At 37.9% G+C, this 16,539-nt stretch overlaps 1 protein-coding gene across 3 annotated transcripts in view; it reads left to right on the forward strand.

The window, feature by feature from the left end:
- The window catches only part of AUH (AU RNA binding methylglutaconyl-CoA hydratase), a 152,282-nt gene that overhangs the window by 64,611 nt on the left and 71,132 nt on the right, over window positions 1–16,539 (forward strand). For all 3 annotated transcript variants that reach the window (XM_058301426.2, XM_058301427.2, XM_058301429.2), the window contains 2 exons: window positions 7,308–7,400; window positions 9,201–9,257. In XM_058301426.2, the coding sequence (XP_058157409.1) occupies window positions 7,308–7,400; window positions 9,201–9,257 (150 nt within the window). The remainder of the gene's footprint in view (window positions 1–7,307; window positions 7,401–9,200; window positions 9,258–16,539) is intronic.

Genomic DNA, 16,539 nt, shown 5'->3' on the forward strand with positions numbered 1-16,539 from the left:
GCTGATTCAAGGTAGCATGAGTAAGAATACACTTACTCACTCTAGTGCGTGTTAGTGCCTCCTTTCCTCCCCCATTTCCCAGTTCAGCACCGTTATACTTGCTTAATTTTTCCTAATCTCCTGCTACTCCACCATATTAACTGTACTCTCAAGGTCGTGTGGAACCTGAAACCTGTCTACTGAATGTACTTTTCTCCCTGTCCCATCATTTCGTTTTGTTATAATAGTTTCTCATTGTAACCCTCACAGTGAGAAAGGGATATATTCATTAATCTGTTTCATTTAAGATGCTTCTTTTGTACATTAAATATTTTTCTTATTTTAATGACATTTTATACTCATAAATAATAATGGTTTATAACTTTCTGTTGACTGAACTTTTAATATTTATTTGAGAATATTAACTAATTAAAACCCAGGGCCAAGCCTGGTCACCTCTTTTAGAAGCAGTAGTTTCCTTTTTGTTGTGGTATTAAGTGTATTGTAGATGACCAGGAAGATTAAGCAAATTTTTCCTGGATTGTGCTCAGGGCTTATGAAGCTTTGGAATATTATTTTTGTAATTTACAGTCAACTTACTTCCTTGACCATTATACTAGCCTGAATTTTTAGTGCGTAATTTGATGTGAAGGGAAATACTTCTTTCCATATAACATCAGTATGTTTCCATTTTTAGGGAAAAATGAAAGGAATATGAAACCACTCTAGTTAACTATGTATTTCTTAGGAATTTTCAGAAACTGAAGCTTAGTAATACAGGTAATTCAGACTGAAGTTTGATTTTGTAGTCCCTTTAAATTCACTTCTGTTTCTCTTTCTTGAAGAGTCAACTTCCAGCAAATACTTAGTGCCTGCAACTCTTACTACTGATGAGCATTTTCACATAACAGCTCTCTCCTGACCTAGGAACGCTTTGCAATTTTAATTTAGTGAAAAACCTTGAGGTTATTCCCATATTGGTAAAAAATATATTAACTGACATTCATATGATGTTAATCTTTGTTTCAGAATAAGCTGTCCTATCGTGAGTACTCTGCTCTAAAGTGCCATGAATGCATCAAGCAAGGGACATATTTGCACAGGGTGGTAAAAGGGAAGTAGGGACCATTCTAGAACGAGGAGGCGTTCTCTGTTCAAGCCCCCATACATCTACTTTCAAGCACCTATACACCAGGTGTCTCACGTGACATGATGAAAATGACTCCATTTTTATTCTGAATGTGGAATAAATGAATGACTTTTTTATTTAAAAAAAACTACTGTTAAAAAATATATAACAGACATTTTGCCATTTGTTATTTTTATTAAAGTGTATAATTCAGTGGCATTACATACATTCATAATATTTGCAACCATCACCATCTAGGTCCATTTTTTTTTCATATTTCAAACATGTGCCCATTAATCAGTGAGTCCACATTCTCCCTTCTCCCTAGCTCCTGGTAATCTGTAATCTGCTTTCTTCTCTGAATTAGCTTATTCCAGAAATTTCATTCAAGTGGAATATACATTATTTGTATCTTTTCACTCAACATAATGTCTTCAGGGTGCATTCATGTTGTAGCATGTATCAGAACTTCATTCCTTTTATGGCTGAGTAATATTCCGTTGTATACCATATTTTATTATCCCTTCATCTGATATGTCCACCTTTGAGCTTTTGTGAATAATGTTGCTGTGAACACTGATGTGAAACTATCTGTTTGAGGCCCTGTTTTCAATTCTTTTGGGTATATACTTTGTTTTTGATAGTAGCCTTGCTAGTGGGTGTGAAGTGGTATCTTACTATGATTTTCATTTTCATTTCCATAATGACTAATGATGTTCTTCATATGTTCTAAAAATTGAACCATTATCAGATACATGATTTACAACTATTTTTTTCCCATTCTGAGGGCTATCTTTTAATTTTCTTGATCATTTCTTTTATGCACAAAAGTTTTTTATTTTCTTTTGTTCCTCATGCTTTTAGTGCCATCTAAGAATCGATTGCCAAATCCAAAGTCAAGATTTACCTGTTTTTTATATAATTTTATAGTTTTAGCTCTTAAATTTAGTTCAATGATCAGTTTTCAGTAATTTTTTTTTTTTTTTTTTTTGAGGTACCAGGGCTGGGACTTGAACCTGGAACCTCATATGTGAGAAGCCAGCACTCAACCACTGAGCCACATTGGCTCCCCAAGTTGGTTTTTTTCATTTGTTTGCTTGCTGTTTGTTTTTGTTTTTAGAAGGCACTGGGGACCGAACCTGGGACCTCCCGTATGGGAAGAAGGCACTCATCTCCTTAAGCCACATCCGCTCCCCTCAGTTAATTTTTGTGTATGATGTGAGGTGGGGGTTCAACTTCATTCGTTTGTGTGTGAAAATCAGTTTTCCCAGTACCATTTGTTGAAGAGACTGTTCTTACTTCATTGAATGGTCTTAACACCCTTATTGAAAATTATTTGGCCATAGACATATGGGTTTATTTCTAGATTCTCTGATCTATTCCATTGGTTTATGTGGCTGTACTTATGCCAGTACCACATAGTTTTGATTACTATAACTCTGTAGATAGTTTTGGAATTGGTAATTGTGACTGCTTCAAATTCTTTTTTAGATTGTTTTGGTTATATGAGGCCCTTGTAATTCTGTATGAATTTGAGGATTGGTTTTTCTTCCATTTCATGTGCACAGGATGTCTTTCCATTTATTTGGGTCTTCTTTAATTTCTTTCTGCATTATTTTATTGTTTTCAGTGTACAAGTCTGTTTTACTTCCTTGATTAAATTCAAGAAAGTATTTTATTTTTTTATATTTAATTTTTACATCCTATTATAAGTGGAATTTCCATTTTCTTGATACCCTTTTTGGGTTATTCATGGTGGTATATAGAGATAGTGTGTTGATCTTGTATCCTGCAACTTTGCTCAGTCATTTATTAGCTCTAGAACTTTCTTGTGGATTGTTTAGGATTTTCTCTATATAAGACCATGCCACCTGTGAATACAGAAGTTTTGTTTCTTTTTCATTTGGATGCCTGTTATTTCCTTTTCTTGACTGACTGCACTGGCTAGAACTTCCACTACAATGTTGAATAGCAGTAATGAAAGCATGTATCCTTGTCTTATTCATGATCTTAGAGGGAAAGCTTTCACCATCTACTGTGATGTTAGTTGTGGGTTTCTCATAAATGCCCTTTTATCATATTGAAGAAGTTCTCTTCTATTCCTTGTTTTCTGAATGTGTTACATTTTGCTAAATTCCTTTTCTGCATCCATTGAGAAGATCATGTTTTCTTCCTCCATCATTCTGTTAATGGGGTGTATTACATTAATTTGTTGGCATACTTGATGTGTCCCACAGGTCTCTCAGGCTCATTTCATTTTTCTTCTTTTTTCTTTCTCCTCCTCAAACTGGATAATTTTAATTGTCCTACCTTCTAGTTCTAGTTCACTACTTCTTCTGTCTGCTCAAATCTGCTGTTGAACCCTTGTCATGAATTTTTCATTTCAGCTATTGTACTTTTCATTTCCAAACTTCTTAAAAAAAGATTTATTTATTTATTTACTTGTTTGCTTGTTTATTTATTTACCCCCCCCCCCAGCGGCTTGCTTGCTGTCTGCTCTCTGTGTCCATTTGCTCTGCGTTCTTCTGTGTCTGCTTGTCTCCCTTTGTTGTGTCATCTTGCTGTTCCAGCTTTGCATGGGCATAGGCCATCAGCTCTCTGCAGGTGTGGGCCAGCTTACCTTCACAAGGAGGCCCTGGGACGGGAACCCAGGGCCTCCCATATGGTAGACAGGAGCCCAATTGATTGAGCCACAACCGCTTTCCTCTACTTGGTTCCTTTTTATAATCTGTAACTATTTATTGACATTGCCTATTTGTTTGCACATTCTTTTCCTGATTTCCTTTAAATTTTTGGCCATGTTTTCTTTTAGCACTGTCAGCATATTTAAGGTGGTTGTTTTAAATCATATGGTAAGTCCAATATAAGAGCTTCCTCATGGGCAATTTCTTTCCCTTATTTTATTGCTTTAAATGGACCATCCTTTTCTGTTTCTTTGTCTCACTGTGATTTTTGTTTTGAAATGTGGACATTTGAATTTTATAATGTAGTAACTCTAGAAATCAGATTCCCCACCCTACCCCAGAATTTTCATGCTTTTAAAAATTACTTATTTTTCTTATTATTGAAGGCTGTAGTAATCCATTTGCTTGGTGATTTTTTCAAACTACCTTTTGCAAAGACTGTATTCCTTGTGTTTGGTCACTGTAGTCTCTGTTCTAATAGTTAGTATTCATCTAGTGTTTGGACAGAGCTTTCCTTCAACACCAAGAGTTTAAAGAAAAAAAGAAATACCAAAACAAAACACTTTGCCACTTTGCACGTTGGCTCTGTGCTGGGGCGCTCCTTCAACCCATAGCTTGGCTGGCACTGATCATAGAGATCAGCCGGAGATGAGAAGGCTTAGTCCTCTCAGGTCTTCTCTGTGCATGTACCTTGCCCTGAATATGTTACTGACTTTCATACTCCCCTGTAAACACAGATGCTTTTGAATGCTCTAGTTTTCCAAAGAAACTCTCCACAGCTTTTTCATCGTGGGTCTTTAGCGGTCTGTTTGTCTCATAAATCTTTTGCTCCTTGTAGCTGCAGGTTGATCATTCACTTTATAGACTTTTCAGGAGGTTCCCACTGCTTTTCCACCCCGACTACTTTCGCGTATAGGTGACAGAGGCAGGTTCTTTGCATTAGTCCTACAGGTAACCACTGGGCAGATTAGAACAGATATACAAACTAAATTGTGAATAAGGTCTGCGCTGACTCCTCTGGAACCAGGGACCCGGGTCCCCCAGTGGAAGTGCAGGCTGCTGTCTTCACGACTGGCACTGAGTTGGGGAGGGTGTGAAGGTAAAGGGCAGGAACACCACAGGGCTTCCCTGTTTTTAATTTGCCTTTTTTTTTTTTTGATTCAGTGTTCTCTTGGTTGCCATACCTTTGACTGATTTTCAGAGTTCTGATATTGCGTCTGACACAGTTGATTTTGACAGTTTTTCCATGTTGCTGAGACAGAATGGGAGATTGGTGCTGCCAACCTTGCTGTCGTACCAACAGCACATGAATAATTTAAAAAAGAGAAATAGCTCCACTCTGTTTATGTTTTAGTGAAGGAGCTCAGTTAGGTTCTTCTTGCTGGTGGGGTTGAAAGGAAGCAGATGTCTGGCAGTATAATATGGTGGGAGCTGGCAGATTTGTGAGGCATTAGGAACTTAGAAATAGTTGGGTGTAAGGGAATGGAATAGAGGACATCTAAGTTGACATCTAGGTTCCTTTCTTGGGTGACTTGGTGAATGGGAGGTGCTACTATGAAGTAGATTCTAGAAGAAGGATTGCAAGAGAGTTGGTTTGAACATAAGGCATTTAGGTGGAGATGCCCAGTGGGCAGTAGCTGTAGAGATACAGGAAGGAATTTGAGGTAGAGATTAGGGAATCATTGGTGTTAGAACTGATAAAGTCATAGATGGGATGATACCCCTGGCAGAGCTTTGAGAGAGAACCAGGGTTGAAAGGAAAAGCATGGAAGATGACGAGAGGCCCAGCAGGCAGATGGAGAGGAATTCAGAGGCAGCTGCTTTAATAGGAACTGAACACTGCATGGGAGAGTGGACATCGCTCGGATGTCACTGGCACCTTGAACAGGAGCAGACTGGGTAGATTGAAGGACGTGGAGTTCGGTTAGCTGTAGCTGGAGGGAATGGTGTGGGCGACCTGCGTTTGCTCTTCTTATCCCAGAAGCTTGTCTGTAAAGGGAGCCTAGCAGAGGGCGTTGGCAAGGCCCAAGAGAGGTTTCGATGGGAGGAACCTGAGACCAGGGAGTCTAGAAATAAAACAATCTGTAGAGCAAGGCCCTTGAAAAAGAAGATGGGTTTAGAGTGGGCAGCAAAGCAGGAGCTCAGGGTGGCCTTGAGAACCACTCAGATTAATTTGCTCTTGTATTACTTCCTTGATATTTCTTTCCCCTCTCCCATAAAATTAACTAGATAGTGTTTGTACTTTGAACTAGTTTCCTGGTCCGTGAACAGTGACATAACCACTCATTTTTTTTCTGCCAAGTGTGCTGTAATGTAAATATGTGAAGCACATTTGAATTAGCCTCCCTTTCAAGTCCTTCCTGTACCATAAACATTCAGACAGGCACCAGTCATGAAGTGCCTACTATGTGAAAGCCCTGTCTGACTGTGGTATGCCAGTTTTCTTCCTTCGGTAGATTATTTTAGCCTCAGGTGGTTAGCAGCTTATCCCTACTCCATCTGAGCAGATTTATTCCAGGGGTCTGGGAATAAATTTCTGACTGGGGGCCTTCACAAATCAGACTACCAATGGAAGAGTGAAATTTTGGGGTGTTATTTTTCTAATATCCACATTCTGTTTGGCCAGCCTAGCTTCACAGAATTCTCATAGTCAAAAATAAAATTAGTAGGATGGATTCTACTTTACAAAATAACTCCTTAATATAACCAGCCATATCTTGAACCAGTTATAAAAATGAAATCTGAATATTGTAATTCACAAAGTCTCATTAAAATAATATTCTCTTTCTGGTCTCAAGAAAATCTAGTTTTGAGCTCTGGACTAGCTAATCTCTTCCCAGTCATGTTTCTATGTTCTTGTTTTCAGAACCTCTTCCATTTGGCAACTACTTTACTGAAGTGTAGTATTTTCTAGAGCTTGATCATGTTCTAAGTATTTTTACAGTACTTCTTCTAAATTAATATAATTAGTGAGTCTGTGCCAGAGCAAGCCCTTGGGCTCCTGCTTTCATGTTTGAGTAGTTGTTACTTAGAAGGCTGTCGTTGTTAAGCGCTGAGGTAGCCCGTAAACAAGCATATATTTTGCAGTTATATTCCTACTCTCATTTCAGCTTGAAATTTGTGTGAACCAGACATCTCCAAAGACTTTGGCTCTAAGGTCAAGAAGTCATAGGGGAAAAAAAAAAAAAAAAACCAACACAAAAATGGAAAAAAAAGGTCATAGAGACTATGGTTCTGTTAATTCAAGAAGAACTGTTTATGAAAGTGATTCAGTAATAAGGGAAGGTTAAACAATATTGTACCTTCATGTAGTGGAATGCTTTGTGACCATTAAATAAAGTTTTTGAAGACTAATGATGGAGAAAATGGTTATATCTTGTTAAAGGCAAGGGTTACAAAATTTTGTAGTTGATATCCCATTTAAAAGTACATTTGCATAAAAAATATAAAAGGAATTACATAGTAACAATAATGGTCTGTTTGATGAAGCATAAACTTTTTCTTTTGTATTTCAGCTAATCTTCCTGTGCCAACTATTGCAGCAATAGATGGACTTGCGTTAGGTGGTGGTCTTGAACTGGCTTTAGCCTGTGATATAAGAGTGGCAGGTGAGACAATCCTTTTAAAATGTGATTTGAAATAAATGAAGAGTTTTTTGGTTTTGTTTTGTTTTGTTTTTTTATGGTGTTAGGGGTGGAGAATTAGCCTGGGACCTCGTACGTGGGAAGCTGGAGCTCAACCACTGAGCCACAATGGCAACCATGAGTTGTTTTTGTTGTTTGTTTGCTTGTTTGTTTATGTTTTTAGGAGGCACTGGGGACTGAACTCAGCACTCCCATGTGGGAAGCTGGTGCTCAGTCGCTTAAGCCATATCTGCTCCCCAAAATAAATGAAATTTGTGTTTCCTCTTCAGATAATCCCAAGTCTTTTATTCTTGCCTGTTGTTGAGTAGACTATTTAGAAAAAGTCACCTCTTGGGCTTAATGTCATATTTAAAATTCCTGGTAAAAAAACAGTCTTTTGTAGTTTTCTGCTCTTTCTTAGCAGTAGCAAAAGAGAACAGTATTTGGGTCAAATAAAACTGAGTTTGAATCTTAGCTCCTGCCCTTTTTAGATCAGTTTCCTCTTCTCTAAAATGAGAAAATGATTGTTGCTGTTGTGAAGAGTAAATGTGCTCATCTCTGACAGATGCCTCACATGAGCACTTCATTGTGAGCTACAGTGGTAACAACTTAGGCTTGTCTGTGTTCACTTTTCTTGCATGGTTTTTTGAGGTTTGAATGAGGTGGTTATGAAAATAACAAGAACCATTTATTGAGTGTTGGCGAGGTGTGCCACGCCCCTCTGAGTACTCAACGTGTCTTGACTCCCCATCTTGCTAGCACCTGGAGGAGGATGTGAGGAGGCTGGAGCAGAGAGGCGGTGAGGACCGTGCCGTGGCTGGGCTGGGATCTGAGTCAGGGCAGCCTGGCCTCCCAGCCCACGCGCCTGCCGTGCGCCATCTGGCTGGAGCTGCGGCTGGTTTTATCGTTGAGAACACATCCTCTGTGTCCTCGCACTCTCCTCAGGATGAGAGAAAGAGGAGTTCCAGGGCCAGCGGCTGGGCAGAGCAGGCAGTGAAGAGGTTCCCTTGATCACTTCTGATGAGCTGCTTAGTAGAAGCAGAGTCAGCATAATCACATGATTTCGTAATTTTTGCGGTGACTGTTTCTTGAGAGTAGCATTGGTAATCCCTGTGTACTTTCTTCCCTTTCCATTTTATTTTAGGTCCCTATTTTCTTCTCTGCAGTCATTGGACTTTTAATTAGAAATAGCATGTGCATGTAATCCATTTCTGTAAGGATATAAATTCTGGGAGTTAGGATATAGGAAGTAGTCCAAGTACATTTGGATATGCAGATAAAGAAATAATTAAGTAACCATGAAAACAAACATAAAAACCCTATCCAGCTGTGGGAACAATAAAACCACTTGTCAGAAAGTAACTGGAAGCTGATCTTGAGAAGTCGCCATATCTGATGTGCTGTTAAGCGGCTTGAGCTGGGGGCTGTTCAGGCAGTTAAAGGAGTCATACTCGCCAGAGACAGCTCCCTCCTGAGCCTGGCACACACGGGATGGTGCCCCAGACATGGCCTGGCGACCCCAGGTCCAGGGAGGGAGTGACTGCCCCCACCACTTCACTGCCAAGCAAGTTTTAGCAGAAAACGTGAATCTTTTAAGACGTCATTAAACCGTTTCCTCATTTCTAAAACGAAATGCCTTTTGAAGTGGCTTTTTGAAACATTGTGGCACAAGTTTAATTAGTGAACAATATTTTTATTCTTGCATATTTTACTATCTTTTTCAAGTCATTGTATTTGAATTTGATGACACTGACATTACTCAAATTTTCTTTGTTTCTTTTTCAGCTTCCTCTGCAAAAATGGGCCTGGTTGAAACAAAGTTGGCTATTATTCCTGGTGCAGGTATGCCTCCTTAGCACCCAGCTCTGTTAATACCTATGATTTATTTCTCAGAACAAGGCATAGCTGAAAGGCTCCTACCAAAATACAGCATTTGGGGCAAAGAGACTAATGCTGTATTGTTTGCCCATCTAGCCAAGTCCTCGTTTAAAAGATGTTTTTCTTTAGCTAGTGTAGGTGGTGAAGACTGTGATTATGCTGACTCTTGCTCTCTCTTCTGTGTTCTCTCTCTCTGCTTTTCTGCATTGTTTCCTAATTTTAAAATTATTTTAGTTGTCACCTTTTTATCTCTGTTTGGGTCTGTTTTGCTAAAGGATCACACAGGTATTTTGATACTTTTCTGTGAGTATATGAATGTGCGCGCCCCCACATCGAGCTTTGTGCACGCAGTCAGACCACGAGCGGAGGAGGAGTGAGCGGTCCAGGCTTAGGGCTGCGTTCCCTGTCCCCGTGCAGCAGGACAGAGGTGGTGGTGAGCGAGGAGCCCGAGCTGGGAGCGGAAGAGGCACTGTTTCTTTTCCTTAGTACAAAAAAGGCATGTCAGTGTCTTCTGTTGGAAAGGATCATTTAAGAAAGCAAGCACTTTCCTCCACATTTATAATGAATATTTTTTTCACCCAATAAATCTGAGTTTTTAAAATAATTTTATTTGACTCAGAGAATTTTGGAATAGTCCCATTTTTTGATGTTTTTCTTTCAAAAAGTAAACTTCTTTTAAGACTTAGCATATTAATAGTAGCCTTCCTTGGTAACATTTAGGAATCATAAGTGGTAATTTACCTATTAGAGTCTGAATGAAATAACAGTAATGATACAAAAATTAAAGATACTATTGAACATTTCAGATGTGATTGCATATGACTAGGTTAAAATTGTGTGATTCACCGTATTATAAGGATATGTATCCTGCTTCAGGTTGTTTTAGTTTCCTAAAGACTGCCAAAGCAAAACTAGCAGAAATGGGTTGGATTTTATAATGGGAATTTATTAGGGTAAACTCTTGCAGTTCCAAGGCTGTAAAAGTGTCTACGTCATGGCATCATCAGAGATGCTGTCTCACCAGAGGTCAGCTCCTGGAGGTCCTGGGCTCCTGCAGCCTGGCCGGGCAGAAGGGCAGCTGTCGTGCCTTCTCCTGCAGGCTCACTTTTCTCTTGGAATGCCGCTGCGTGCGGCCAGGCACACGGCACAGCACACGGCACATCTCTCCCTGGGTCTTGTCTCTTCCTCGTCAGGCTTCTCTGCTGATTACAGCCTCTGGCCTCTTTCTCAGCCTCTCTTCAGCCCCTTGGGGTTTCTCTGTCGTTCTGCGGCTGTAGGTGATCCAGGAATCTTTTCTCATGTGGCGGTGTGAAATGGCATGCAGTGTGTCTTTCTCTATGTGTCTCTGAATATTTCCCCAGCCGTTTATGAAAGACTCAAGCAAGAGTGCCGAGATCCGCCCTGGGTCACGTCTCACCGAAGTCCCAAAGGCCCCCAACTGGATTAAATTCAGCCAGAGGGTCCCACATCCATAATCTAATCATAAGCCCTTAACTGAAGTGATCTAATCAAAAGGTCCCTTAAGTGAATCTGACCCAAAGCTCCTACCACATACAATAGATTCACTTGCACAGGAATGGGTTTACTTAAGAACATAATTTTCTGGGGTCCACAAAAGACTCAAACCAGGGCAAGGGTATGTAGATAGAAATTTAAATGTAAGTTATTGTGAAATTGAAGACTATACAGATTCATGTGTAGGACTTATTAGGTCTTCTACTTCAGTAATCCATGCACTTGCTCTTCTTGTAGGTTAAAAGCATTTAATATTTACCTCTTATACCATGCCTATCATTTCCATAGTGAAGCACTAGAGAAATAATGTATAAGAAAATGGATCCTATTGCACAGAATTAACAGATAACTAATGTAAGACAAAAAAAGGTTTAGAAAAAGGATGACATGATATGTTTCTGAGAATCTTTTAAGAAGTAAACATTTATTTGTTAAATTAGAATGTAACTTTTATGTAGCTGGAATAAACTAGTCCTGAAAAGATAGTGGCTTTTAATGATGTTCAAACAAGTTTTTTTTTGACTGGGAGTTAGTAAGTGGCAGAAAATTGGAAGTGGAAGAAGGATGAACTTGGAAATTTGGATATTTAGCGTTCTTGAATATGAAGTGTTTTGTGTCTAAACCATTCTATGGGGGGACTGGGTGTGGCTCAGTGGTTGAGTGCCTGCTTCCCATATACAAGGCCCTGGGTTCAATCCCTAGTACCTCCTAAACAAAGAAACAAAAATAAGAAGAAAAAAAAAACATTGCAGGGTAGAATGGTTGTAGGATGGTAATTGTTGGTGTGCTTAGATGAAAAAAAGATTAACTGATTATTATATAGAGATGAAGAGCATGGCTTTAGCCCCTACCATTTTCTCTCATGTGAGGACTAGAAACAAGAATTTTCTTCCAAATATACTTAAGTTCTTCATGGTCTTCCTCAATAGTGGATTCTTTAATTAGATCCCACTTTTTGTAAATTTGATTGAATATGGATATGTTTCCATGAATGCAGTTTGTCTTTTAAATTTTTATTTATTAAATTTATTTGTTAGGGCTTTAGCATTTTACCATCTGTTTATAAAGGAGGGGGGTTCTGTTTTTTTCCTTTCTTCCTCCTCTTTTTTTTTTTTTTTAAATAAAATGAGACCATAGGAATATGTTTCAGTTGTTCCTTTAATATTGTAAAGCTTTCATGTTGATAACTCATAGCATGTAGTTATATGGCACTGGATTTTTTATTGAAAGTGAATTTGATTCTACGTAAGGCCACATATTCACATTGATACGAAAGAAATGCACACAGGATATTTGTTCAATTTTCACATTATTATTAAGGTAGTAGATTACTCAAGTTAAAGTCTGATTCCTTAAAAACAATAAGACAGTTTCAAATGTATCATCCAAAGATGATGTGGAAAATTCCCCCTCTGTTCTCATTACAGAAGATGGATATTTTACCATCTCCCTCCCCTTTCCCTTTCTCATGGATGATCCTTATACAAAAACTCTGCTTTTTCAAAAACTTCAAACGCTCTATAAATTTGTGGGTGTTGGAATTCCTTGAGAGATCTTTGGGTCTCCTCCTCCTGACAATCCACATTTGTTAGCGGTGGTGAAGAGCCGAGCGTTGGGTCACGAGACTGTAGGGTACGCCTCCTGCTCGCCTCCCTTGGTGGATCTGCTGGCTAAAGCAGCAGCTTGCCTGGCTACCTTGTTGCCTCCTGATAAAGACCTCCAGGGGCCGCAGGGGCAAGCGTCCCAGGAGCTGGTCCCTTAACCACAGGCTCCTGCTGCAGCTGAAAAATGGGTAGAAAATAACTGGGGACAAGTCAGATATGGGGAGAATATTGTGGAAAAAAATATTCTCCCTTGGTGGATCTGCTGGCTAAAGCAGCAGCTTGCCTGGCTACCTTGTTGCCTCCTGATAAAGACCTCCAGGGGCCGCAGGGGCAAGCGTCCCAGGAGCTGGTCCCTTAACCACAGGCTCCTGCTGCAGCTGAAAAATGGGTAGAAAATAACTGGGGACAAGTCAGATATGGGGAGAATATTGTGGAAAAAAATAAAAGTTTTTTTCTTCCTCCTTTTAATATTATGGATACAGGAAGTGTTTTGGGTATAATATCTGAATTGCATCCATTCTAGAAGGGGTGTGTGTGACAAGTCTGACAATAATGCTCCTCTAAGTTACTACAGGTACATAGTTCTATCCTAGGCAGTGTTTGAAAGTTTATCCAAATGAAATGTACCTTTTTATTTGGATTTACTATATACTTGGTAAAGACAAAAGAGTTCACCTGATGCTACTGGTTGTCACATCATTATCACTTCTGCCCTTTTGTGATAGCAATTTAATGGGAACAACACTAACATTTGGCTTTCTTTTCTTGAACTTGTCCCTAAATAGTAATATGATTATTTTTAAGATATGTTTTGTAAAATTGTGTCAAAATAAAATAGAAAAAATTACAAGATCAAGTTAGAATTCTCAATTTTAGTTTTCATTAGGAAGGATATTGTCTGGTATCAAATGAATATTCAAAGTATGTAGTTTAATGAAAAGGAAAGTATGAAGGAATGCAGAAATATAGTAAAAACAAATTTGTATTTCTTTAAATAGTATTTATACTAGTAATTGAAAGATGGAATGGGATAGACTAAAACCAGTAGTTTCATTTGCAATATGCATATTTGATTATGGACAAATATAAAATACAGAATATGTTTTTGATTTAAAACGTTTGTTTTTTTAATGTTTTTTAATGTAACGTTCTTTGTGATCTGTTAACTTTAATAAAAAAAGTGAAAAAAAAAAGCACATTCAGCCTGTGTCTAAAAAAATATGTATATACATACACATACATTCATTTAAAAAAACAAAAAACAAAAAAACATTGGCTAGAATTAAACTTGTTACCCTAGAACAGGGGTCCATGGAAAGACTTCAGAGGGTACATGAGTTTAAATTGAAAAAAATCAACTTATCTTTGTTTTCTCTGACCTCTAACTGAAATCTAGCATTTCCTTCACTTGTGAATGTATACAATAAATAAGATATAGTATTCATTTCATCAGACTGCCAAAGGGATCTGTGGAATGAAAAAGATTAAGAACCCCTGTCCTAGAACATTGCTACAATTTTCTCAATTATGTTGGGGATTTGTGCACAATACTCAGTCCTAGACTGTTCTCTAATATTTTCGCCTTTATTAAAGCACTTGAACTTTGTCTTCTTCCCAAATGGTAAAATGCTCTAAATAATATAAAATTCTCTTTTAGACATGCCTCCTAAAATAATACCATTCTAGAACACTATATATTCACATTTATAAGAATTAACTGTAAAAAATTCAGGGGGGAAGGGTAAGATCCTTACATTTGACAGTTTATGAAATTTCTTTAAATTTACACAGGAAATAGTAGTAGATTCCTTAATTCTTAGCTTTTCTTCTTGCCTCCTCTACTGGAAAATTTGAGGTCTGTGCCAGGGATCTTACAACAAAGATAACTGTTCAGTCTTTTTACTTGGTTATATACCACTGTGATCAAGATGCCTAATATTTCCACTAGCTCTGAGAAATCTCTTATCCCCTTAACTTTTTTATTTTGGAAATAAGATTAAGGAAAGTTGAAAGACAGTAAAATGAACATCTTCCTTTCTGTCACCGAAATCTATTGCTATTTCTCCCCCATTCCTTCCCTCCTTTGACTCTCCCACTCTTTCGTATATACTTATGCATGCTTTCCTGCTCAACCATTTCAGAACAAGTTGCATTGTCATAACATTTGACCTTTAAATACTACAGCATGTGTTTCCTAAGAATAAGGATAGTCTTTTACTAATACACTATTATCAAGCATAAGGATATCAACATTAATCTAGTAACATCATCTGATATATGATCTGTATTCAGGTTCCCACAATTGTTTCAAAATGTTGTTGGCAGCTTTTTGTTGTTATTGTTGTTCTTGTTTTCCTTTTTCAATCCAGGATCCAGTTAAGTGTCTCACATTGCATTTAGTTATGTCTTTTTTTTGATGTAGAAGAGTCCCCCATCTTCTTCTCTTTTTTTTAATAGTGGTAATTTTTTGAAAAAATGCCTACAAATTATCTTACTGAGTTTTCTCATTCATGACTATTTCCTCATGCTTAGATTTAGGCTAAAAAACTTTGCCAAGAATAATAAATGGGTTGTGCTACATTTTTCATTTTGCATCATGTAAAAAGGCACTTAATGTTAGGTTGGCCCGTTTGTGGTGATAATAACTGCAGGAGCACTCTCAGCACTCTCTTCTTAGAAATTTTTCATGGAAAGAATCTTTAGTAAGGGCTTTGAACATTGCCCAAATTAAAAAAGAGAGAGAGAAGAAAGCAATCCGAGCACGGTGGAGCCAGAAGACGTGCCCCCGGTTCCCTGTGTTTTCCTCACCAGGGCGAGGGAGCAGCGTGTGCTCAGCAATAAGGCAGGCTCCTGGCAGGCCCTCCAGGAACTGTGATTTAAGGTGTGTCTGTGAAGTAATGGCTGATCTTTTAATTCCTGTATGTGTTGTCCTGAACATAGCAGCATTTTGGAAGGATTTGCTCATAACCTTTTTTGAAATCCTTTTAGAATTTACATCAGAATCTGAGCTTATTTTTTTTTTAAATATCCTCAGCAGTGACTCATCTCTATCCTGTGAGGGTGAATTTGATTTTCATAAATAGCAAAAGAGCTTTCTCTGCCAAATCTGATTAATCAGGTCATACTATTTCAGGAAGAAGAAAAGTATGACAACAAAAATAAGTCTAATATTCTTAAGAGGCTTATATAATGTCAGACATTTTACAAATGTCATGGACAATGGACAGCATTGCTGAATTTAGTATAGTGCTACCTCAGGTAACTCCTTAAAGGCTAACATTCAGTGTTCTGAAGTCTAGTATACTTACTGCCATACATTTATATATGTATATATGCACACTGAAAAGCCTCACTTGTTTACAAATTGGAATATAACTCAGTGATCATTTCTTTATGTGTAATTAGAGTGTTTGGGAGTTATCATTCATTATGGAGATATTTTTCTACTTCTTCCTGTGTCTGGGGCATTTTCTTAGTTGCTGTGGAGGAAACATATATGGAGGACTCAAAAATGCTTCCTGGGCATTGGCCATCTGAAATCTGACAGATTAAACGTGCATGAGTATCATAACTACCCTATTGTTATTTCAAGTTGTTGGAATAGCATAGGAATACATTCATTTAAAACTAAGAATTGTGAGTTTAGAGAAAATAGGTTGGATTCTGTCAGCTATCACAAAGGAAGAATCAACAGATTTGCATTTATAAGGCCATAAGGTGAGCCCAGCTAATAACTGTATCTCCTCCTATAAAACCTGTAAAAGTGTACAGTCCAAAATGTAAGCCATAATGTAAACAATTGACCATGGTTAGTAGCAGTACTACAATATTTGTACATCAGTTGTAACATGTACCTTCTGCATGTAAAATATTATTAAAAGGGGAGGAGGGGAAGGGTATTGGGGATATGGTATCTCCTATATTCTCTATGTGACTTCTCTATAAAGCTTCTCTGAAGATAAAATGGAAAAAAAATAAGACACTGAGGGAATATACAGAAGAAAATGTCACTGAACATACTACAGATCTTACAGTGATGAAGGACACAATGTCTAAAATTTTTTTCCTATTATTTCAAAGCTTAAAAATTTTTTGTGTTTTATTTATTTTAAAAAATATTTATATTT

Source organism: Dasypus novemcinctus, chromosome 8, assembly GCF_030445035.2.
Source record: "Dasypus novemcinctus isolate mDasNov1 chromosome 8, mDasNov1.1.hap2, whole genome shotgun sequence".
Taxonomy (NCBI): domain Eukaryota; kingdom Metazoa; phylum Chordata; class Mammalia; order Cingulata; family Dasypodidae; genus Dasypus; species Dasypus novemcinctus.